The 24,753-nt window shown below is 43.4% G+C and overlaps 1 protein-coding gene across 3 annotated transcripts; it reads right to left on the bottom strand.

Annotated features, from left to right (window-relative positions):
* Positions 1-1,216: 1,216 nt before the first annotated feature.
* Positions 1,217-24,689, bottom strand: shdb (Src homology 2 domain containing transforming protein D, b). 3 transcript variants are annotated; one of them, XM_038716019.1, is made up of 8 exons: positions 24,537-24,689; positions 20,597-20,980; positions 18,540-18,690; positions 15,568-15,789; positions 7,373-7,450; positions 6,431-6,605; positions 4,757-4,876; positions 1,217-2,348 (listed from the first exon to the last, which is right to left on the bottom strand). In XM_038716019.1, the coding sequence occupies exons 2-8, from the start codon at positions 20,927-20,929 to the stop codon at positions 2,162-2,164; spliced, it is 1,266 nt and encodes a 421-aa protein (XP_038571947.1). In that variant the 5' UTR covers positions 20,930-20,980; positions 24,537-24,689; the 3' UTR covers positions 1,217-2,161. The 3 variants fall into 3 exon arrangements, with proteins under 3 accessions (XP_038571947.1, XP_038571946.1, XP_038571949.1); XM_038716018.1 differs by lacking the exon at positions 24,537-24,689 and adding an exon at positions 21,647-21,867; XM_038716021.1 differs by lacking the exons at positions 7,373-7,450; positions 24,537-24,689 and adding an exon at positions 21,647-21,864.
* Between the last annotated feature and the right edge of the window lie 64 nt (positions 24,690-24,753).

Raw genomic sequence — 24,753 nt, forward strand, 5'->3', positions numbered from 1 at the left:
CTCCTCCTCCTCCTCCCCCATTCCCATTTTTTATTCCGTCGGTCGTTCTCGGCAATAGAGAGGGATCCAGCTCGATTCCTCTCTCCGTCATGCGGGTAATCAGCCTATGCTATTTCATTTGGCTCAGTAATGAAAGCAATCCCAGTGCTTTTCACTGCAGCGCAGCCCAAATAATGAGGGCTGCCTCACCCCTCCTCAGCAACACCTCACCCCCAGTCCTCACCCTCTCCCTCCCAACACTGCTGTTAATGGATGAAGGAAAGCAAATGTGTGAGGCAAGCAATCTTGCCAAGTCCTTTGTGCCTCTTTTCCTTTTTTTCTGGGTTTGCAAATTAGCCTACTGTATAAAATTCTATCAGCTATACTATTAATCAGAATATTTTCGCATTTTCCTTTTGAAAAAAAAAAAAAGATGTTGCATCAACATTAGTGGATCCCAACCTTTGCTGCATGTGCCCTAATAGTACCATGATACCACTCACAGGTTGCATGTCTACAATTTGTGATCAGTTTCCCTTCTCCACTTATTTGTGATGCATTTTTAGAGGGCTAAAGAGGTAAACCCCCACCGTATTTCACAAGAAACGAGCAAAAATAAACAGGATTTTATGTAGCAGAATTTAGTTTTTCATTATTTCCTCCCATGATTCATCTCCATACCCCTTGTGGGGTCCCAGCCCTCCGGTTGGAAAACACTGATCTACATAAAGATCTAAATGTACAACACTGTTTAGAAACACTTTCATGAAATGCTTTAAAACACCAGGTAAATTATACATCCTGTCATTTTTTACTAAAGACAGAAAATGGCCATAATACTAACAAATAATACAACCCAGTCAATATAGACGTTTGGATTAAGAAATAATAATTTCAATAATTTTCCATTTGTCATTTTCAAGGTCATAATGGCAGAAGTTGGCTCTGCCCAAAAATTTGTTTTTGCCACACAACACTGCAACCAGGCAGCAGACATTGGGAACCCATTCCAGATGGCATTTAACTCAAATCCATCTCACCCACCAGCATGTAATTACTTTGCCAGTGGAAAAAATCTGCGATCAAATATGTAGGAAGTGTGAGAACGTGGCCCACAGACATAAAGTTTTAGAGTTTGTTTGAGAGTGTTCGGTGTTTCCGTATTAACATTTCTTTTCTAGCCTACAGCTCAGCGTCAGAGCTTAGCATTAAGTCAGTGAAAAGACAATGACAGCAGTGACAGGTTGCTTGTTTTCTTTTTTTTTTTTCCAACCCAGCATTGTCTACCAAATGCAACGTAGGCAACCAACAAGAGATACAGGTCAGCAAGGTCAACACAAGTACCAATACAACACAGCTTCTCTGTTGCTTTTGATGAACAATCAACAGGTAACATGGAGATGAGTCAAGCAAATCCTCAACATACAGTACCATGACAGTACAGAACAGACTGAATGAAAATGAACAGGTGTGGCTTTGTGTAAAAAAAGCATCTGAAATATAACTGCTGTTGGTAAAAACCTTATATCTTCAAAAATAGCAATGTATTTTTTAATTTTTTTTATGGAAAACGTGAATTTTCCAACATTTACAAAAGGGTGAGGATGAAAAAGATTTTATTTATTGAATTTAATTTATTGATTCTGGTGTAAAATGATAATCAGCTAAATGTGACTTGTGACGTTTTCACCTAACAACAGCAATATTTTTACCAGTGTCAATGAGGTGTTTTTTGTTGAACAGTAGTAACTAAAACTTAATCGTCTGCAGATCTTCTGTACATTCTGAATATACAGACTTTCTCCCAGCGGCAGCTCTGCTAACTTCCTATGCATTTCAGTCAGCTGTGAAATAAAAATGGAAAGGGAGAATTTCAGATGTCCTGAACCCAGCCCTCTGAGATGAGAGAGAGGAATTTCAGTGAAGGTGGCCTGAAGTTCAGGTATTGCATTTCATGTGAATCGATCCCCCGGATGTTAAGAGACATTTGGCACAGTTACAACAGCAGTGGTGGGTGAGAGCATTAGCCCCTGGTGTGTTGAATCATCAAAAGTAGTCCAGTCCAACAAGAACTGGCAACAAGACAACTGGCACGCTGCTGGGAAGATCCCATCAAACATTCAAGTCTTTCGTCTCCAATCACAATGAAATCCCAGAGGTCTAAGAAGAGCGTCAGGGTCAGTCAGAGTGTCTGCACCAGCACGGGGAACAGCAGGGACAGGTGCTCGGCTCCTCGGATCGGGAGTTTGTGTGAGGTGTAGAAGTGGATGACTTCTGGGATGGTGTCAAAGGGAGGGCTATTCTGGCCCAGCACGTACTTGCCATCTTTACTTTGGGCGAACTTCATGTGCATGAAACCCTGGCAGCTCCTGTGAGAAAAAAAAAAAAGAATGGTTTGAGAAAAGGACGAAGTCAAAAGAAGAAATCGAGTGGGAGAGACCTAGTGAAAGTGAGCACAAAGTGTAGGAGCAGAAAAGAGAGAGAAATGTGAGGCACTTAAAACATCATGCTGCCTTCTATACAATGTGTCACATAATGACACAGCGGGCATGACAGACTGGATTTATGTTGTGTTTATGTGCAAATTACAAAGAAATGGACATTATGATGGATGAATGAGTGGTGGAACAGCACATCGACGGAAGGACAACGCCAGGAGAATGTGTGACAAAGGAGAACGCTGGATGGTGAGAGTGGCTTAGCTACGAGAACCACACTGGTTCCTTGTGCCAGACACGACAGCACTTTCCCTTTAAGAGCCAGCCAGCCAGTCATGATGTATGTCTAATTATAGAAGCAGAGGGAAAGACAAGGGCTGAAACGGTCACCATAATTGTCATTGTTCTAGTAAACCAAATTAAATTTTGAAGAGCAGTGAAACCAAAAACACTCACTGTGACTACAAACAGCCAAACAACAGGCAGTTTGTGATCATCCCACCGGCCTCCGGAGCACTGATGCTTCATCACGTCAGCGCTCATATTTGACAGTGTGCTTTCATCCGGTCCTGTTTGTTTTGGGGGCTCTTTGTATCTCATGGTACACTAGAATTTACCAGCCGTCTTTCATAAATATTCATGTTGGTTTAAATCTGGCGGTCTGTTTCAGTGCTGAATCACTTTGTAATGGCTCTTCATTTTGTCTCCATTAAACAAGCTGTCCTTACTGAAGGGTTTATTGACATTAGATAGGGGGGTAGTGTCAGTATCTTACAACAACCAGCAAACCAGTCACAGCACCCTGATAAAGACTAACATTCTGCTTCTTTCCGATCTAGACACAGACATAATAAATAATAACATTTTCTGGAGACATTAAAGAAAAATTCCAATGTATTACCACGTGGGACATATTTTTGTAGGTTTGGCAGCAATTTCTATCTTTTATGATAACATTGCAGGTATCTGGGAATACAGCAGCATCATTACAACAAACGGTCGCAAACCTCTTCAGGCATACAAGACAAAGACTGGCATTCTGTGTTTATACATTCCAGTAAATGGCCCTGATGCAAAACATCTGACACAAGATTACACTCAAGGGTATTGTAGTCCCTCAGTAAGTGTGGACTTAAGATGAAGCGATACAATGTATGAGACAATGAAAAGGGGGACGCACAATTAAAACATGCAGACAATTTCATACGCCATCAACAATGCTATGCTCACAAAGATATGCTATGAAAAACATCAGCAACATCTGCAACTTTGGAGTTCAAATTAAAAGCTATTTTGTGTTCCTTGAGCTCAGCAATTAACTTACTATGCGTACAATGTTATTATTACTGATTGGAATGATTGGGCAAGACCAAGAAAAATAAAGGCTGTTTGGCTGTTTGAAACCAGAGTTTTTGTTTCAGCTGATTAAAGATCTAAGTGGATTCACCTCTTTTCAGATTGTGCCATGCTGCTGTTCTTTGTTTTGTTAACACTCCGAGGGTCAACTTGGCAGACAATGGACAGTATCACCCTCCAAACAACCAAAATAATGTAACATTCACAGAGTTTGTACTTTCATAAGAGATATTACTCCTTTCAAACTGCACATGCGCCAGCTGGGGAACCAGAGCCAGTAGTGACCTTGTCGCTTGAGCAAATGAGAGTGAGAGTGTGTGTGTGTGTGTGTGTGTGTGTGTGTGTGTGTCAAACCCACTCTACTCATGTAAATGAGTAATGCATGAGCTTGTTTATATGTCAGCACAACACAGTGACACTCCTACCCCAACTCCCCTCTCCCTTCCCTCCCTGATTCCCTTCTTGTGTGGCCCACAGAAGGTAATTCATATTCATTAGTGATTATGGGGAGGATGATGTGTGCACTGAAGTGTGCTCTACCTGCCTGATTACCACTTAAGAGGGCCCACTGGGGCCAAAGAGGAAGGCCATGGAGAGGGGGCCAAGGATGGGGTGAGGACAGAGGGATGATGGGAGAGCGGTGTGAGGCCGGGACGATGGATAATGGTAGTAATTACAACGGAGAGATTTGACCAGATAAGCAGTATTGTGCCCTGCAAATGAGTATCGGGAGAGGAATCAGTGCAGCACTGATGTTGAGTAGGGGTGATGGTGGAGGGCAGGGAGAGACAGATGGAGAGGTGTGGAGACTGCGAAATGTGGTTGTTAGCTCAGGTGGCTTCAAAAACACTTCACACATGCCTCTGTCGTACGGAAGACAAAAAAATTAGAAGTGTGCAATTAAATTGTAAAGCTATTTAGAGAACGATAAATGTGATTGGCTTGTTGTGGTAGGTCAGTGTGTGTGTGCGTGTGCGTCTTACCGTAGAGAAAGGGAGTAGTCAGAGCGGTTGTTCTGACTGTTCCTCACCAGGTAGCTACACTCTTTACACAGCGTTAGGAGCGACTCCGCCTCCGAACGGGACAGTGAACCGTGGTACCATCTGTTATGAAGAACACAAACACACTATAAGATACGGGGATGCCATTAGTTTTTCTAGCCATTTGGTAATAAACCAAAGTGTTGGACAAATTCAAACTTTGACCTGACGATAGTGCTACATGAAAAGTGAAGGGATCACCAAAGCTCTTACAATTCGTCCTCAGGAGTGCATCTGTACCAAATTAAAATTTTCTATTTAATAGTTGTTGAGACATTTCACGCAAAACTACAAACGTCAACCTCAGGTGGCATTAAAGGAGAAATCAGGGAACACCAAAGTCATTAGGATTCTTCATTCATTCAGAGTGCCCTCTAATAAAATTAGAGGGATACGTCAGTCTGGATCAAAGCGCTGAAGCAACCACCAGTCCATTAGACATACCGGCATTGCAATCCACACATCAATTCCTTTACAGCACGATTGAAAGTGTTTAACCAAAGCACAATAAAAATACTATAAAAAGGTAAAAGACAAAACTGTTAGGGACCAACACAACCAATAAATAAAAATTATTTCTTCCATAATAAGGAGACTTTCTTGTACATGACATGACCAGGTCAGACCAAATGCTACAGGTTGACAGTGATGCTGTTTCTCTGTTTAAAGCAGAGCTGAAGGAAAACACAAAGCTTATTACAGCCCACCAGGGTATAATGGGGCAAAATAATCAACTATCATCCTCAAGTGAATTGGTGCCCATGTATGTGTTTATGAGTACACTGTGTGTGTTGAGTGTGTGTGCATGTGCGCTTAAGGGGTGTCCTGTGCTTGGATTTCATTAGTAAAACGGCCCTTTATGTGCGCAGAAATCGCACATAAATTACACCAATGATGTCTGAAATTACAAGACCAAAGTAAATGTGTGTTTTTAATGTTCTGACTTAATTAGTTCTCATTCTAACCTTTCACGGTTCTGTAAGCTCTGATGAGTGCTGCTTAGCCGAAACACATAACCATTTTATTTTAATGTGTCCACACCCTCAACAGATCAAAGCGGTGCAATAAAACTGATTTTTTTTTTTTTTGGCTTTATTTGTAGGATGTACAACCCTGTTCTCCCTCAAAAATTTAAAATCACTTTTATGACAATGTACAAAAATTATATGTGCATGACAGCCCTGCAGAGACATTTACAGCCCACTAAAAATGAATAGCATACACCAAATGCATTTACATGCACAGATACCTGCATAATCTGCGTTTGTTTGATGCATTTAAAGATCATATCTCAGAATAATGTTGAGTCTTACTCTGTGCTGTCCTTGGATTGCCCCATGTGCAAATATTAAATCTTGCACAGCACTGCTCAACTTGATGTCAGCTGATGTCTGTATGATCAGTTCTATTCCTGCTATTTTCCTCTAAGACAGGGCAATTTCTTTATCCTATATTATATTCAGGGTAATTAAATTAATGGCAACAGCCACTAACTTTTAAAAGTCACTGAAAGCATGTAAGCCTCTTAATCTGATTAAACCTTAACTGCAGTGTGGCCTCTGACACATAGCAACTGATATGTGTTAACGTAGCTTTAACAGAGAACTGCATACATACACCTGCTTTTCCAGAGGCAGAGTAGGGTCCACTCTCTCCCCCACCATGGCGAGGCCTTCCTGCGGCATTCGGAACTTCAACCCCCCTCCCGCCAGCGGGCTGGACCTGGGACCCGGAGGACGCAAGCGCTCTGTGGGAGACGAGGAGCGGTCCCACTCTGCGCCATCAAACTGCACTGTTGGCAGACAGGGACAGAAAAAGTGAGTCACCGTGTTTACACAGTTCTATGATCAAAAGGGATTAAAACTCACAGCCAGATTTGGGCAAACATCAGACATCCGGCTATTGCAAAACCACGCATGCAGCTGAGAGACCTCCCTTGGATGGGCCGAACTAGAGGACAGCAGGTCCCGGGCTGATGGACTACAAAACTATCAGCAACATCACAATTACCATTATCAACAGTTTTATGAGTCTCAGGGCGCAGATAAAGGCAGGATGTTGCCGTCTTCTCTGCCAAGAGGCAGTGTTGCACGTCTTTGTCTTCCAGTAGACTACACTGCAGATTACTAGATGTTGACTACAGCGATTCTATTCTGGATCAAATTACATTTACAGACTGAAGTGTTATTTACCCCTTTTGTGCCTAATTTGGGGGAAATTCAATCTACAGAACTTGTAATTAAAGCACTACTCCGTACCCAACATGAGGTGACATCCTGATTTACGGGGAGCTTTTCAGGCATGGTTGATCCAAGAGGGGTAATCTGCTAAGAAGGGAGAGCTTTAAATCCAAAAAATAAGACAACCATAGCAGGGGCAGATGCAGGTGGTGCAGATGCAGGCCGCTGGGTGTTTAGGATGGAGGTAAAGCAGATGTAGGACAACAGCTTGAGTCATGAAGGTCAGGGTGATTGCATATATGTGTGATGGGGTGATAAAGGAAGGCAGGGTGGGATGGGGAGGGGAGGGGGGGTGGTTGGGTTCAGGGTGGGAGGTCACCTTGCTCTCTGACGGGGGGCTCCTCCTCCAGCTGACCCACTGGGGCAGGCCAGGGCAACTCCGACAACTCCCTCATTTCTAATAGAGGGGAGGGGAGCGGGGGGAGGAGGCGAGAGAAAAAGGGAGCGACAGAGTGAGAAAACAGCAGATGGGTTTGAACAAAGTTAAATAAGGGAAGATGTGTGAGAGAGGTGGTGGTGATTAAGAAGTGAGACTGAAATCAGGTGCGAGATTTTAATGTGAGGGGGAGAGTGTCAGCGAGAAGTGAGATGCGGAAGAGAAAGGGAGGCCCTGTTGAGAGCATGTGGGGCGGCGTGTGTGCGCAGATGACAGCGATGTGGGGTCATGAAATGTAGTTAACTACACATCCTGTCATGAGGAGAAGTATTATACTCTACCTCCTGTCTCAGTGCTTCATCACACGTGTGGAAAAACATAGTCTTAGTGTTTCAGACCCTACATTTATAGCAATTTATCAAGCGAGATAAGACTGAAGAAATGCAACACAGATGAAACAGAGAGGACAGGAGAAGTCAGAGGTTGCATTATTTATATTCATCTGAATGATTTCACTTTAAGAAGTTGTCTAGTAGCAGGAGATGCAATGAAAACAAAACGTGACTTATTGTGCACTGTAACCAAAAGTGCAGCGTGACAGAGAAACTGAGGAGTGTGGGGGCAGAATAATGCTCCATTCACTGTCCTACCTACAATAGGAGAGCGGCTGAAGGTGCACGGTGAGACAGGACTGACAATAGCTCATTATCTACCATGGCAGGCAACCATCTACTGTAACAGTCACTACTGCAGCCTTACACACACACACACACCATTATGCGATTTGCCAGTTTCACACGGTACATTCAGCTTCTGCTCACAGCGAAAACGGATTACAAAACAAATAAAAGGAAAAGAGGGGTGACATCTTAATGAGCCGACAAATCCGAAGACCCCCTAGGCCCGCGACATCAAAGGCCATTTGAATGGGCGTTTGGAGAGAGACCCAGGCTGTACATACATGCCTCTCGCCCTCCCTGGTTAATTATTGAGCAGGCAGACACACTCCGCCACTTTCTCTGGCTCTCCGTGAATTATTGATGCATGGTGCAGTACAATGGCCCCATCTGGAGCAGGCCGCACCTCCGCTGAAGCCAGGATTAAAGTAAGGCCTGGCACCCCTCATTGGTAGACAAGCACGGTTCCACACACACCCCACCCCACTCTGCTGCCCATCCGCCCTGCACCACATCACATTTCACACTTCTAATTCTCAAGTAAAACTGAGAGAGACACACTGAGAAAGAGGGGTGTAAATGAGAAGCACACAAAAGCAAGTGAAGGGTAACAAGAAAGGAGAGAGAGAGAGAGAGAGAGAAAATAGAGACAGACAAGACAATTTATTACATATCAGAAATGTGCTCAGCCATCTGAGCAAGAGATAAGCTCAGGTAGCGGTGTTACACAGACGGAGGGGAAAATTCCATCAATATTCCTCTCCTCCAGTATTTTGGTGGCTGTTGTCCTTCATAACAAGTCGTTTTGTCTAGTATTCTTGAATCGTGAAAGTGTGAGACAATTTCAATTGTTTCTATTATATTCGCTATTGGCTTTGCGCTTTGAACATGGACATTTTGTATAATCCACTTCTGGGTGTTTCGTGCATTTCATTTATCTTGATCAACTCACAATAAATTGAAAAAAGGCAGATCACTCAAATAGCCAGTTTTAAACTTTCCGTCTTTTGGCCTCATAGTATTTCTAGTTCTCTTGTCATTAGCAGGTAGTTAACCGCATTCATCCTGCATCTAGCTAGGCAATAAATCACATCAGATTGAAAACGTCACCAAATTTAGTCTGATGTGCATTTCGTTCAACAACAAGTGAAAGTGTCTGTGACTTATGTAATGACCTGTGTGCACATGCACACGCACACACAGCCTTGTGGAACTAGCTTCATGGGGAAACGTCAGACATAATGCACTGCTTAGTCCCTTACTGTAATTATAACCTTGAGGTGGAATCCTGGTTGTTGGATCTCATGAATCCAGTAAAACATGCATACGCACGCACGCACGCATACACAACAGACAGACAGAAACACTGGAGAGAAGTCATAAGTAGGTATTGCTGTGTATGTAGGTGTGATATGCTGATAAATGTGCTATTAATTCACAGGATCACATATTTCACAACGTCTCATGATTTAAAATGTTGTTACCTTATGCCACGGGGTGAATCATTCCACTATCTGTCAGAAATCCATTTTCAGATAATATATTAAAACCATAGACTTCCCCGCCTAAACAAACAGGCTCAACCAAGCTAAATAAGACTAGTGTCTTTCTTACTGGGAGTAAGACTGGAACATCGCAGCTCTTTCCACTGCAACACACACAAACTATGCTTGAGCACCTCACTCAACCTCACATAACAAAAGGCGGACTACCAAGCGCACACGCACACACACACACACACACACACACACACACGGAACATTTGGCTTCCATTGACTTCTAATTGGAACCTGTGGATCTGTCATACATAAAAGGCTCTTAGTGCTCTGTTCTCCAATACAAGGTAATGAGACAGACTAATGGCTTACGGACAAAGGTCCACTCACATCACTGCTAACAGCCTATTTTCATGATTTGTACTTAAAATCTACTACACTTTATAAAATTACATATACTAAAACAAAGGAGTGTGTTTTTCATCTGTTCTTTCTCCCATTTAACCCAACTGATGAAACAGGTGACAGCAATTCAGTAATTTATGGTCTTCCAAAGTCCCACATGTGTCTGGCGCCTCAGCTACCTGCTAACAATTACCAGAAATTATCTGTGGGGGAGAGAGTGACCAGACTAGGTTTTCCTTTCTATGTTGCACACAGGACACATCAACATGAGTGACGGACAACTGAATTGTCAAGCACACCAGCTGTTTTCTGTGTGCTTGTAATATACAAGGAGCAGACAAAGACAATAGGGGAGCTTCACTAGGTCCATTAATGAAGGCATCTGTTTCTCAGACAGCCCTGGCATCCCATCTTCTCTTTGCACACAAAGACCTTCTGCTGGGCAAAACAGCCCCCATAAGGACACACAATTAACACGTCATGCCAGTGAAAGAAAACAAAACCATGCATTCACACAAGTTTCCCTTTCATGATATGAATCCAGACTGTTTTGATTTTAATCTTATAAGCACATTGGCAATATTGACTGTGTATCCATTTTCCAGACATTCATTATATCTATTCCCTTGTGGCTTCATGCTGCTCTGACCGCTTTTCTCTCTATATTGAACATCCCTCTTTCTTCGTCACTCTTTCACCTATCTTCCTGTAAGTGGGGCATTATCTCTCTTTCCATTTTCCCTTGTTCCTCTCCTCTCTTGCCCTACTCTACTTCCATCATCTCTCGCCCCGTCTGTCATATTGGTCCTGGAGAGGGAATCACAAAGGACATGTCTTTTCATTAATGTCAGTAAAGGTTCACGCTGAAGGAGAAAGACAGGCAGTGAGCGATGGGGAGAGGGAAGGGGCAAGATAGGGGACACGTGACAAAGAGAAAAGGTAGGCAAGAGTGAAAGGGAGAAAGAGAGTCCTTCCACTGTGCCAGTAAATTGATGAAGAGGCTGGTCAGATGCCCCCAGGGTCTCCTTAGAGCAATAAAGTGTAGCATCACATTCACGCGTTTGTCTGCTTGCACACACAAAAACATACATTTTCAGTCTCCTACAGAGATATACACACACGCACAATAGCCCGGTAAACATTGTCCCGTACTGTTGGAGCACATGTATCTAGACAACCAGACACACCACATATATACATGGTTCTTTGAGCTAAACGCTAACGTCAGCATGCTAACAACCCCCAATGACACATTTAGTAGGTTAAAGGTTTACCATGTTCATCATCTTAGTTTAGAATGCTAGCATGCTAACATTTGCCAATTAGCCCTAAATACAAAACACAGCTGAGGCTGACGGGAATGTCACTCATTCTGCAGCAAAAACTAAACTACAGGATCACAAGTATACCCACTTTAAAGTATTTTTGTGCTGCAAAGAGTTTATCTGAACAGATAAAAAAAATCTTTTCCACCACAATCTTGCTTACAGGATGCACACATTTATACCCAAGAGCTTCCTGTTACAGCCTCTGTCTTTTGCTGTTGCCTAATGAGCAGCTGCACTGGAACAAGTGGAGTATAAGTGCTTTGCTCAATTGCACCATAATAGTAATTGCACAGGGGGGCAAAGTTATTCATTCACCTTCCCCATCCAGATTTCCAGCTGATCTGTGGCTCTCTCATCATGTGCCTATTCCTCCACCTTTAGACAACCACCATCTGCATGAAATGGCCTCAATGCTCCTGTACTGGGCTATAAACCCTTAAAACATGACATACCTGAAACCACAATTCATCTGTTCATTAGGTGTGGTCATAAGAGGGATAATGAGATTGTGGCTTCCATTAGCTCACTAATTGGTGCTGGATGGCTGCAGGGCAAATATCTCACTGCTGGACTGTCTACTGACTTCCAGGAATTAATGACTGCTGTAATTTGAACTGGATGGTGGTGACTGGTGACAGCTTTCTAACGTTGTAATTAAAACCCAGCGGACTGAGAGGGGCCTGTCATGTCAGACCCCTCAGGCAATGCCAGGCTCAACCTCACACAGCTGGGTATATGGACTCAATATCCAATGGAAAATTAACACTATGCTTTGGAGAAAGCTTATTTCATGCAATATTTTAAGGATAAGTTGTGAAAATCAAAAAAAAAGAAAAAGAGATTCTGTCCAGAAGCACATGCAAGCAAATGCACATATTATTATAATAAGAATAAAAAAAATCACCCCCCCCCCCCCCCCCCACACACACACACACACAGATTTGTGTCAACATCCACACAGCCTCTTCTCACCCTTGAATTAGGCGCCTGACAACGAGAGCTGGGAAACCTAGTTGGGAATCCACATGTGTGTACATATGTGCATACGCCTGTGTGAAGGTGATGATGAGGGGCTGTTGGCAGATTGCGATGCCTCCCTGTGCCCCCTGTAGCGGGTTATCTGAGTGTCACATCCATAGGGAGGGAGGGCTATGGGGACAGCCCTGTCACCGCTACTGCGTTGGTGTATATGTGTGAGAGTGTGTGCCTGTGTTAGCGGATGACTGATTGCAGCCTGCCACAATAGCCCTGACTCCCCCCTCCCCTCCCTTCACCTCACCTCGCCACAGCCCCCGACCATTAATTCTCTTCAACGCCCCTCCCCTCTGAAGCACTGGGCTCCCACAAACATCCATTGAGCTGCCACCAAACATACCATAACCTTGGACGTCCCTTTCTACTTCCCTCCAACTAGCTTTCTCTAGAGCCTCTATATCCATTTTCTCTCTCTGTCCATCTCTGCCTCTCTCATCCCTCCTGTTCATCTCCCCCACTCCCCCATCTTTACCATCTCTCTTTTTTTCTACTCCATCCATGCCCTCCCCATCTCTCCCCTTCCTCACATGGGGGCCGTGCCTTGCACTGCTGAGTGGGTGTCTGGGAATATGGATTAAATGTGAGAATGGAAAATAGTGTTTGTGTGTTTACACTTCAGTGCTTTGGTCTGTTCAGACAGACAGCACGCCAGCTCAGAGTGCTGACTCCAAATGGAAAAAACAAGGGGTCAGACAACCCGAGCCGCACAAGCGTTTTCCTCTACTGACTTCTGTAATGGTGCTGTAAGCGCCCCTCTGCAGGAGTGCATACTGTATGGTGGCAAAAAGAGGGCAGGCTGGGGAGGAAGAAAACGACAGATAAAGCAGGAATGAGTGCTAAGTAGGTGAGAGGTGATATTGGCTTTTAAATTAACTGCCGTGCACCTCCTCTTGAAATCATCTCCACTCTCAAATAAGTTACGGTGTTGCTTTGCTTCTCCTCTGGTTAATGTGATTTGAGGATGAACACAGTGGAATGGATATGTCAGCATGCGTGTGTGTGTGCGTTCAGACAATGGTGAGCTGACCATGACTTTCTTATTAACACTGAATCAGTCACGCACATGTGTAGGCATGTAATTAACTGGAGGGGGTGGGGATGGGGGGCACACACAGGACCGGAAGGAGAGGAGAGTGGGAATGGAGGGGAGTGCATAGAAGGCAAGGTTGATTTATTAGCCCATCACCTTGACCTTGGTGACTTGGAGATGCAGCTCAATTAAGCCAACTTGGCCTGGCATGCCTCACACTGATCCACTCCTAAATGACCCATCAGTCTGGTTCTGTTTATTCTTTTTTCTCTCTGTCTCAAGTCACTCTCTCCCCCCAATTATATTCAATAGATGAAACATTATGGGATGGGATGACATACACTGTCAGTGCAACTTGAAAAATTAATAACCGTGCACTGCGCCAATTATTTAAAACACACTGCCGATAATATGATAATGAAAGAAAATTAACCTCACTTTCTGTTCGCTCCTCCGCTAACCTTCTCTTTATGACATCCTCTGTATCACTCTCATGCAACCATACAAACACAAGACATCTCCGTCAATTCTAATGATCATCTCAGAGGTTGATGGGACAGTGGGCTGTCATATGTGTGAGCGCAAGAAATCAATAGTCACCAGAAAGTGTTTAAATGTAGTAAAAGAGAGACAGAAATGTGTGACAGCACTCTCCATATCATGCAAAAAAGGCTTCGGAGATTGAGTGTGTGTGTGTGTGTGTGTGTGTGTGTGTGTGTGTGTGTGTGTGTGTAGACACTACATTAAAAGGTCAGGACAGTTAGATGAGTTGTTCACCACGTAGTATGAGCAGCAGGGTCCTCTGTGTGCTCCCGGGAGGGCTTTGACCTTTAAAACAGCCCTTTTTGAGCCTGGTCTTAACCATTTTCACTAATTTAATTGAATGATTACCTTACAAAAAAAGGAAGGCATATTTTGGGAGATACCTTATGGTACAGCTACAGGAGCTCAGGTCTGTGCAGTGGGTGTTAGGGAGTCATTGTTTTACTCAAAGAAATTTCAATACAGTGGATGATTGCCAATATGGGGGCTTTAAACTGGGTTTTCAGTTAAAAATGATTTTCCTGTACACTGTTTAGCTGTTGTAGACCGCACAACCTCAATCACTATTGATTGAGCCTGGCAGCTGGAAGGCAGAATAACTGACACAGTATGAGGAGATGGTTAGACAGTGAGGTGGCTCACTTACAAGAGTTGAAACACCAAATAGCTCCTGTAGAAAGGATTTATTAAAGTGGTCACATTTTGCTCATTTTCAGATTCATAATTTTATTTAGGGTTTGTACCAGAACAGGTTTACATGGTTTCATTTTCAAAACACAGAGTTTTTTTTTTGGTCAAACTGCACACTGCTGCAGCTGCCTGTTTGTTGAACTCTCCGTTTTAGCTATGGAGTGATACATCTCACTTGCACATGTGCAGTACCTAGTTAAGGACTACTAGCCAATCAGAAGAGTTGGACAGGTCGTGAAAAGCCGGTAAACACGGCTTTGGTTCAGCTGTATATCCTGTTACCAGCTTGGCAACATGGACTGGAGCAAGAGTTTTAGAGTGGTGAGTTTTTAATCAGTAACAAACATATCTTTCATCTGTAAAGTTTTAACAACTTTATGTCCATGTCTGTCCATAATGTCTGGGAGGGAGAGGAGAGGCAGCAGGTGGAAGTCTTGTCACTGTATGCTGCAGCTCAGAGTGTTTTTCCACCGGTGTTTTTGATGGCATGTTGGACTGGCCGCTAGGCAAGTATTATGACGCGTGTTTTGTTGTGACGTCGGCATACAGTAGAAGAAAAGGCAGAACTACAAACTACCTGTTTTCAGGCAGTTCAGAGCAGTGTTTTCTGTGGGAGGTGGGAACTCCCTTTGGGGTGGACTTAGTACATGCACAAAAAAGGTATATAACTCATTAAAGGAGAGGGAAAAAGCCAAAAAGCATAACATTACCTCTTTAAGCTAGTGATGTTTCAAGGAGGGAAACGAGATAAAACATGAATAAGTGCTAACAGAAGTTTGCGAAATGTTGAAATATAGCAATTTTCAATAAAATTTATGAGCAAAGAACACTGAGTATTCATCCAAGCAGGTGCGTCAAGAGTACACTGAGGGAGAATTAATCAATCATATATTGTACAGCCTAAATGATGTGCAGGTAGGCTTTGTCAGGTTACCTGCAAAAGCTTTGGAGATGTGATCCTTTTTCCATTCCCAGGGTTGATCATACTCATCAGCTGGTCTCTCGTCATCTTGCGGCAGCCTGCTGCTCTCCTTGCCCTCCTCCTGGGGTTCTCCATACACCAGACCCAATCGCTGGCCTCGCTCATCTTCATAGGGTGTGTCATAGAGCTGCACCCCGCCCCGCGGCCGTCCTCCTCCTGGGCCACGCTGCAACTCTGTTGATGCATATGCAAAATAACACAAACTCATGGCTAGACACACACTATCCAGCCTGCATAAAAAATAAAATAATGTTTGCCAGTAGCGATGAGGGTCTCCTAAACACAAGACTGATATTATTCTAAAGCCTGTTGTGCTCTGAAATGACTAGAATTAAAGGCGAGAGACAAAATGATGTTTGCACAGCTTGCCATGGCTCAGAATCTCATATAGCAGGGCTTAACGAGGCCTTGGGCTAGATGCTGAGTAGCAACACTGTAGACAAACCCAGCCCCCCTTCTCTTGTCCATCCTGAATCCCAGCAGCAATCTAGCACGCCTCACAACAGCATCCATGTTCCCTTGTTAACGTTTTCATCACTTTCTCAGTGGGTTCCAACCAAGAAATGTTTCTCAGCACCTGCAACTGTTTTGTGGAGTCAAATATGGCCGTGAGATAAAAGGCTTTAGGATTATTGACACAAGCAAGAGGATGAAATCTAATTTCTGAATGCATCAATAGGAGCCTCTAAGCTGCAGCAGCAGCAATCAACAATGGCGCTTTGATATTTTGACCTCAAAAATGTACCCTTTAAAAAACAAGTGGTACAAAAGAGGAGAAAATGGGGGGGAGAAATGAAGGAGTCAGCATCTTTTGTGTCCACAGCCAGCAGCCTTGCAAAGAAGGTGCACTCACGTGAGAAGGGAACAGGGCTAAATGGAAGGGTTCGTCTGTGAGAGGCAGAGAAAACTTTAACCTTCACACGACAAGACAACGCTATTGGGCAGCACTGTAGTCACCATGGTGACCAAGTGGAGGCTCTGGGGAAAGGCCCTGAGGTTATGATGAAGAGGGGTGGAGGCGAAATGGAGAGGGAGAGGGAGAGAGAGAGAGAGAGAGAGAGAGAGAGAGAGAGAGAGAGAGAGAGAGAGAGAGAGAGAGAGAGAGAGAGAGAGAGAGAGAGAGAGAGGAGGAGGAGCAAGGCGAGGGAGGGGAGAAAGAGGAGGTGGTGGGGCGAAGAGCAGGAGGAGAAGGAAGAGGAAAAAGGAAGCAGTGAGGAAACAAGGGGAGGAGGGGAGTGATGGGAGAGAAGGGCAAGGGAGGGGTGGTGGGGGGTGTGGGTCTGTCAGCGTTTGATGTTAAGTCATTGAGACAGAAGCACAGCAGGGCTGAATGCTGCTCTACCTGCGCTGGGAACCCGCAGTGTCAGCGGCAGCCTGGAGATGGAGAAGATGAAGACGGAGAGATAAAAACAGGCATGGAGGAAATAAATTAAGAAATTCATAGAGAATATTATGGAGGAAAACACAAGCGGGGTGGTGGTGGGGGGAAAGAATATAGCATTTTGAAATAAAAAGGTGGCCGAGAAGATTGAGAGGAATAATGACAGCGAGTGTTTAGGCATACACAAAAAAAACTATAAGCACCAAAGATGTTTTTCCTGTAAAAGTACAGTTAAAAATGCACACAGGTGTCTTTTCAGGACAGTCTTTGTGAAAGATAATTCCTATGTCGATTTCACATCTGTCTTTGCCGCTCTGCAGCGTTTTTTAATGAGCAAAACAGACAGAGACAGACAGACAAAAGCAGGCAGACAGCCCTGGAGTGACAAGCGCAATTCAAAGTCAGTGAAAAGAGCTGTGACAATGCTTTGGCTCTGCCATCACCCCTGTGAATCTAATCTCTCCAATGGCTTTCTCCAACTTCAGTGAGAAAAGGTTTTCTAAGAAGGTTTCTCCGTTGGCCAGAGGAATGGATGCTCCATTCACTTTAACCCACACGTTATATATGAACTTCATTTGATCACCAAAAAGGTAGCACAAGTGATAACGGAGAGAGGACAGGACATAAAAAGTCGCTAAAGAACAGATCAGAGAGACGGCCAGACTCCCCTCAGTGCCGGGGAGAGCCCTCGAAATGAAGAGAGATAGAGAAACGGAGGGAGAGGAGGGGGGTGGCTGTTACACTAAATGACTGGGACAGACCAGCGAGAGTGTGTGGGGAAAGGGGCAAACAGAGATGTTACAGGAGGAGAGACAAATGGAAAACGATAGATGTGAGCTGGATGATGTGGGAGAAAATCAAGAGGGAGGAGGAAGGGTCTGAGACTGGATACTAGATAGACGGCTCTAAAAAAAAAAAAAGACATTTCGTGAGGCTGAGAGCCGACTCAACCTGCGATGAACTAAAAACACACTTGAGTGGACAGTTACAGCACTCTAATGTTGAGCAATACAGCATTTAACACCAGTGTTTTTATAAAAAGGAACTGGACAACACAGAAATGTGTATATATTATTCTGTAAAGGCAGAAATACTTCATTATACAGAAAAGGTAAGGTAATCATCATCATCATCATCTCTAAACATTGTTCATCAAAGAAATTGCTGACAGATAATAGATCAATAATGATATTACTTCATGCCACAGCTACATATCTAATTCATGTCCACCTGAAATGCAATAACATTTCTCATTGCGCTTTTTTTTTGTCAGTAAAGACTGCATTTAACCCTTTGGGATGTACACTTTCTCTAATATTATGAAGGCAATTCTGATTCATTATTTGTATAGAAGAATGGGTTTACTATACATGGAGAGAACTTCCAGAGATAACTAAAAATGAAAAACTTTAATATAAACAGGAAACTGTAAAAGGAATGGGACAAAAACACAGTGCCTCTTTGATAACAACGTCGCTCACTGAAACACTGTAATACAGATAAGATACTGATCTGAACTGATGAGCAATAAAAGTCCACTGACCTGTTATAACTCTCTGGGCCTCATACGGTTCCATGTAGCCGTTGTTTTCGCAGGGAACAGGTCCGATATCTGGTTCCGACCTGTGGTCCAAACGAGCATCGAATGGGTCAGAATAATCTGTCTCGCCTGCCAGCGGAGCAGACGGCACCACCTAAAGAACAAAACACACGCTTATTCATGAAGAGAAATGGGTTTTGTCAGAGGACATTAGTATGTCCCCCTTGGAGAAAAATGTGTGTCATTTTGTGTCTTTATATAATAAAAACAAGCCAATTTTTAAAAAATGTTTTTGTCTTGCAAAACGTGTTGAAATTTCCACTCATAGGCTAAAATGAGTTTGACCTTCATCTAGTTTTCATATCAGCATTTTGGAAAAACTGCACTCTTGAATGTAGCACTGGAATTAAAACATCCAAGGATCCAAACGTTTTCTGGTAATTAGGAGAATTCAGTCTGTAATACATGCATAAATGCTAAAAAAAAAAAAAAAATAAATAAATGAAGGACTGTTGCCCAGACAATAGCTCATCAAGACCCAAGAAGGAGAGAGCAGTGCAACACTCTTTACAAGCAATCACATCCTCACCGAATGGCCCGATAGTTAGTTACAGACAAAACACTTTGAGTATCATAAAGGCACTGATTTGTACCTTTAGTGTGCAGTCTCACAGTATCACACCAATGCTGTGTGTATATAGTAGCTATACAATACAGTTCCCTCTTAAAACCCTTGAAAAGGAAACTATATTGTATCTTACATTTAGGCTATATGCAATGCAGCCAGAAATCGCCCTGTCTGAAGATGATGTGTTCTGGGGCCTTTAGGAAGAGAGAACAGAGAGTAAAGAGGGAGCTGGTTGGTTGGTCAGGAGCATTTGTTCCTTCATGCGAGCACAGGAGGAACACAGTGGTAAGCTGGCACAAAGACAGCTACAAAGGCAGCCATATGGTCACAAACACCCCCCCCCCCACACACACATGTGAACCTACAAACACATACATCCTTGGACAATGTGCGCACTCGCTGTCTCTCTCTCTCTCTCTGACAAAGGAAATTGCTGTAGCCAGGCTCGCTTCCCAAATTTCTGCTAAACATGCACACGCCCTCACAAAATTACATCCTAATCCCATGTTGATTCTGTAACAGGTTACCTATCGATGCACAGGAATCTGCAATGTTAATTAGAGTGCGGATGTTCCCACAGACCCTGGGAAATTAATGAGAGCAGAAGGAGACTGGGGTGGAGAGGGGTGGTATCGACTTGAGTTAAGACTATTACTTCAATCCACTTCAGGACTTTCGCACTTGTAGCATTTTCCATGAGCGGAGTCATGGATTTAACTGCAGTGATGAAAACCCTGAAATACTCCTTAACTTACTCAGCATATGTGAGCTGCATTAATCTGAAGACCATTTCCTTGTAAAACCTTTGCTTTTGCTCCAGTCGCTCTCTCAACATCTGTTTGCCTTTTTCTCTTCGCAGTAGCTGTGTATGTTTTCGACAGCACAACATGTACAGTACATAGCCAAGAAAAGCACTGCAGTCCTGATGACACAAACAGCACCATCGTATAAATCATAGCTCCCTGTGGCCCTTGGCCTATCGCCATACGGCATACACTGTATATGGCCCCTAACATGTGCTCATGCGGGGGTCTCTCTCAGCTTGCAAAACCAAACCCCATTTATTATTTATGGCAGGACATAAACTCAAGGGACTGTGACCCTCCAACCCAAGCCATCGATAATACTTTCTTCCATCTAGGGTAGCGAATTTATGTGGCACATGGGATGTAATGTGATTTATGTAAACAATGCATATTTGTGACACACATTACCAGTCACTTGCTTATGGAGTCTGATCAATAAAGCTGTCATGGTGATGGAAACGGGATGAAAAAGAAGTGGGAGAGTGTATTTCATCCATCACCACTTACTTGCCTTCCCTTCATTCCACCCTCCACTTCACAATACAGGAACCACATAAAAAAACAAAACTTATCACCTACTTTTTGCCTACATCTACAAACACATGCTGAAAAACTGAGGCTCTTACAGACTCTTGCTGGTCCTCTAAAGAGATGGCACTGAGGAGGATCTTGGTGCGCCCCAGGTCCTGGGAGTCCACTTTGATCAGTCTGTGTTTGGGAGATTTCATGTCAACACTGGATGACTTCATGGGAGACCCATAGACAGGTGTTGCAGGGTCAGAAGTCCCAGACTCGACTTTAGACCTGTTTTCGGATTCCTCATAGGGATCCTCGAAGTCTAGGTCCCTCTGGAGACGGTAGGCTTTTAGGATCTCGCTCTCGGTATAGTCTGGTGTGGGCGGCTGTGGAGGCACCTTCCTGCTGCCAAAGCTCAGGTAGTCTTTCAGCCACTTGGCCATCGCAGCTCTGCTTCCAAATGTGCTGGTGTGTGGTGGAGTGGGAGCAGGAGGCTGCAGTGGGTAAACAGGGACAGAAATAGGGATTATTGCTTGCCTTACATCTGGTGAGATTGTGTCAATGGATTGGATTTGTGATGTGTCTTTGTGTTTTTCTCACAAGACAAGATTAATTTAAACTCCCAATCTTTCTCTATTCCAAAAAAAAAAAATAATAATAATCCACAGGTCCTTATCTTCTTATATTTGTTCTGTACAATTTTATTCTGATCAGAGACCCACAATCAAGTGTGCGTTTACATGCACTCGTGACATTAAACTACACCAACAGCTGGGCTTTACGCACTGCTTTTGTTTTATGCAGGGAGCAATAACGTCTGGCAGCTGGACTTTGCCCAAAGGCTGCAATTACATTTCACACCCCTGCAATAAAGTCCAACGTTAACATGTTGATTTAAAAAAGGGAAGACCAAGACTGAACAAGAATATCAAAGCAATGAGGAAAGCAAAGTTAAACTCAATTTAAACAACTAATTTGCTTTCCTTTAGCTATTTCAACAACATAAAACACAACACGCGTATAGGCACAGACTCTTATAGAAAACTGTAAACGCAACCTGAAAATTGGCAAATTTTTCTTGAACTTCCCCTCAAAACAGTCACAGAAACGCTGGATTTAAATACCAGTGAGCGCTGCGCTGCGAGGGCACACTCACTTACCAACCCTATTCAGTCCTTCAGCCACTTTGGATGCTTTATTTCGCGTTTCTCCATGTCGACGGTAATAAAACGGCACAGAGAAGTGACGAAACCTTCCACCGCTCGCGCTTTATATTTCACAAAGGGACAGGAAAAGAGAAAAGTACAGCTTTTCTGGAACAAAACATGAGCGCTGAAATCCACGGAGTTCCTTTATCGACTGGAGGCAAACGTGCGAGTGAAGAGAGGCTACACCTCCGAGAGAAAGTCAACCGAGCGATTAAAGGGGAGGCGCTTCATTCCCCGTGGAATATCCTGCTATTCCCTTTCGCAGTCAGCCGACCGTTCATTCATTGAAATATCTGCACATCATACCGCCTGCAACACGAGATGCATCCTTAAGCACAATAACTGCATGGGGAAAACAAATTAGGAACTGAAGAACAGAACCTGTGTGTCTGTCTGTCTGTGTGTGTGTGTGGGTGGGGGGGGGGGGGGGCTGAACTCGCACGAATGTACTCCTAAAATGTGCATTATTTATTCGCATGACATCACGGGAGAATTGGCCTGTTTTAGCTTCACTGAAAGTTTTTGAAATTATTTTGCAGTTTTCCCTAAAATAACAACAAAAGCCTGCAGGGTTGTCTGCTTCCTCATAAAAGGGTTTGGTGGAATGACTTTAGGGAAATCCCATCATCCTTAGGTCAACATGTAGCGAGGTGTAGAAAGAAGTGTAGACACACAAAAAAATAAATAAATCACAAAAACAAGACGACAAAGCCACTGAGGCCTGTCCACTCTGATTGAAAAATAATACATTTTGTTGATTGTGTGCTTCATTCCTATTGTTTCATCCTTTTCACTCTCCCTGAACGTGTTTCATCCTCTCACAGATGTCCCTTTATCCAAGGCCCACGCTGGTAAATTGGATTGTGTGCTAACAGTGGGTAAGGCCATCTAAGTCTGTTAAAAGACCGTAAATGCCTCTCTTTTTCTTTTTTTACAACACTCATGAGCTCACTTTCTCCCAGGGGTGGGAGACTGGATGAGGTCATTGAGCTAGAATCCACCCCCACCACTATCACCACAACCATCAACACTCTCCCATCAAGACCTTTACATCTTCCTCCTTCTGACTGTCTGGTCCGGCTGCTCCAGTGTTTACCAAGCACAGGCTTCAGACCTATAAAGGAGGGTCCTCTGGATCAAAAACAATCCCCAAACTGTTTGTGAGGTGAATCTGAAGTTACCAAAGGTGTGTGATTACAAACATCTTGCATGTCCCTGCAGTCCAATTTAAATCAGTTATAGGGGGGAAAACCATAAACCTGGGGACAGGGTTAATTTCATGACATCAGCCAATACAAAGGCCTGTCAAATGTGTTTATGTGGAAAAGAAGTTCTCCAGAGTTGGAAAACCCCCTGGGCTCATGTACCTGTTTAATGTATCCTTCTTGCTGCACTAGTCCCCCCAAAAACATTAACAGTACAGGACTGTGGCAACAAGATTCATATATATTTAGAACCAGTCATCATCATGTGGGAAGAAGATCAATATGTTGTGCTAAAGGTTCTTATCTTAGAGGGAATGAGATCCAGTCATTCAGTAAGTTGATACAGATCTTGTAGACACAACATAGATTGAAAAATATGTGTTGTTCCCGTAAGATAATAACTTCTTCCCACAAGTTAAGATATTTTTCCTCACATCTAAATCCTTCATGGATGCAGCACCTTTTCTGTATCTTTTGTATGCCCCATCCTCTCCCCCTTGCCCTTTATCTGCCATTCTTTACCAATCTTTGAATTTTTATCTCCCGTCATATCTTTAAATGTACCAACAGTCTTCCTTCTTTCCCCCCTTCCCCTCAGCTGTACGTTCTCCTTTTTTCATCTGCACAATCCGCTCAGTTTTAACGCCACCCCCCCTCCTTACAGCTCAGTAAGATATTGAACATACATTTAACTTTTGTTTCCATCCTGGCCGGGGTGAGAGCCAGAACTGTGTGGAAAAAAAGATTGAAACTGGGCAAAAGATGGAAATATCAGAGAGAGAGAGACAGGCGAGCTGTCAGATTCAGCAAGAAGAAGATACATAGAGAGCATGGGGGAAGAGCAAAACAGAAATGGAAAATCAGCATCGCTCTCAGAGAGCAATAATCTCAGACAGCCAGACAGACAGACAGGTATAAAGTCATTGTGTCTTTCCAAGTGAAATAAACATGGCTGCACAGGAGCCAAACATTTAATTGAATCAAACAGAAATAACAAGGCGCTGTGGAATATTTCAGAAAATTAATAAGACTCCCTCATTATAAAGGGCTAAATATGGATGTGACATTTTCTCTGAACTTCACGCCTTCAGTTGTTGCTCCTTCCCAGCTGAACAGCACCATGTGAATCTGAGAGGTGCACAAGCGTGCCGTGGAGCATCAGTGGCTGTGGACACTCATGTGCAACAGGACACACGTCGACAAAGGTTATCTTTCAAAGCCATGCATTTCATTTGAATATGAATATGATCATGAGTCTTTCAGCTGAATTTAGTGGCTGGAAAAGAGGATACACAGACTTCAACAGCAGAAAGTAGTGATTTCCATAGTTTCCTCTTCCTTGCATTTACTGCCCTCATTTGGTTTCTGGTGTGTATTGCGTGTATCATTTAGAAACGACAATAGAGGCAGGTCTCATTTAATTTCATAGCTTGTGGAAAATAAAAAAATAGCCCAGTAAGTAGGCAATCCATTCATGACCAGTAAGCGGGCAATGTAAATGGACATAACATATATGAAAACAGAGGCTTTAATTCCACGGTGAAATATGAATTTAATAATATATATAAGCTCATAACACCGATAAAAGTGGAGTAGCCTAACATTTAAGTTAACCCTGCACCTGCATTTTTACTCACCTTTCTTAGTACAAGTGTGAGCTTCCGGTTTCAGCTGTTCCAGCGTTGTAGTTGGTTGATATCACTTTCACGTTTCGTTGATTGGCTAAAATGTCCCAAATGAGGAACTTTCCCACAACCCCTCTGCTGAATTGTGAGCTAGAGGTGCTGCTGAAGAGGAGGACACCAACAAAATGATAAGTCGTAGCCCACATGACGGAATACAACTCTGCAGCTT

This window comes from Micropterus salmoides, unplaced genomic scaffold (assembly GCF_014851395.1).
Source record: "Micropterus salmoides isolate LMB-PRFRI ecotype aquatic unplaced genomic scaffold, ASM1485139v1 Ms_hic_scaffold_13, whole genome shotgun sequence".
In the NCBI taxonomy this organism is placed as follows: domain Eukaryota; kingdom Metazoa; phylum Chordata; class Actinopteri; order Centrarchiformes; family Centrarchidae; genus Micropterus; species Micropterus salmoides.

Bases quoted from the DNA above. Each gene is read 5' to 3' on its own strand.
- shdb (XM_038716019.1), bottom strand. From the start codon at position 20,929: ATGGCCAAGTGGCTGAAAGACTACCTGAGCTTTGGCAGCAGGAAGGTG. The intron at 7,451-15,567 runs GTAACCTGACAA...CCCCTCTATTAG, and splicing joins CATCTCCAAAGCTTTTGCAG to AAATGAGGGAGTTGTCGGAG. The intron at 6,606-7,372 runs GTGACCTCCCAC...GTCTGCCAACAG, and splicing joins GCCCCCCGTCAGAGAGCAAG to TGCAGTTTGATGGCGCAGAG.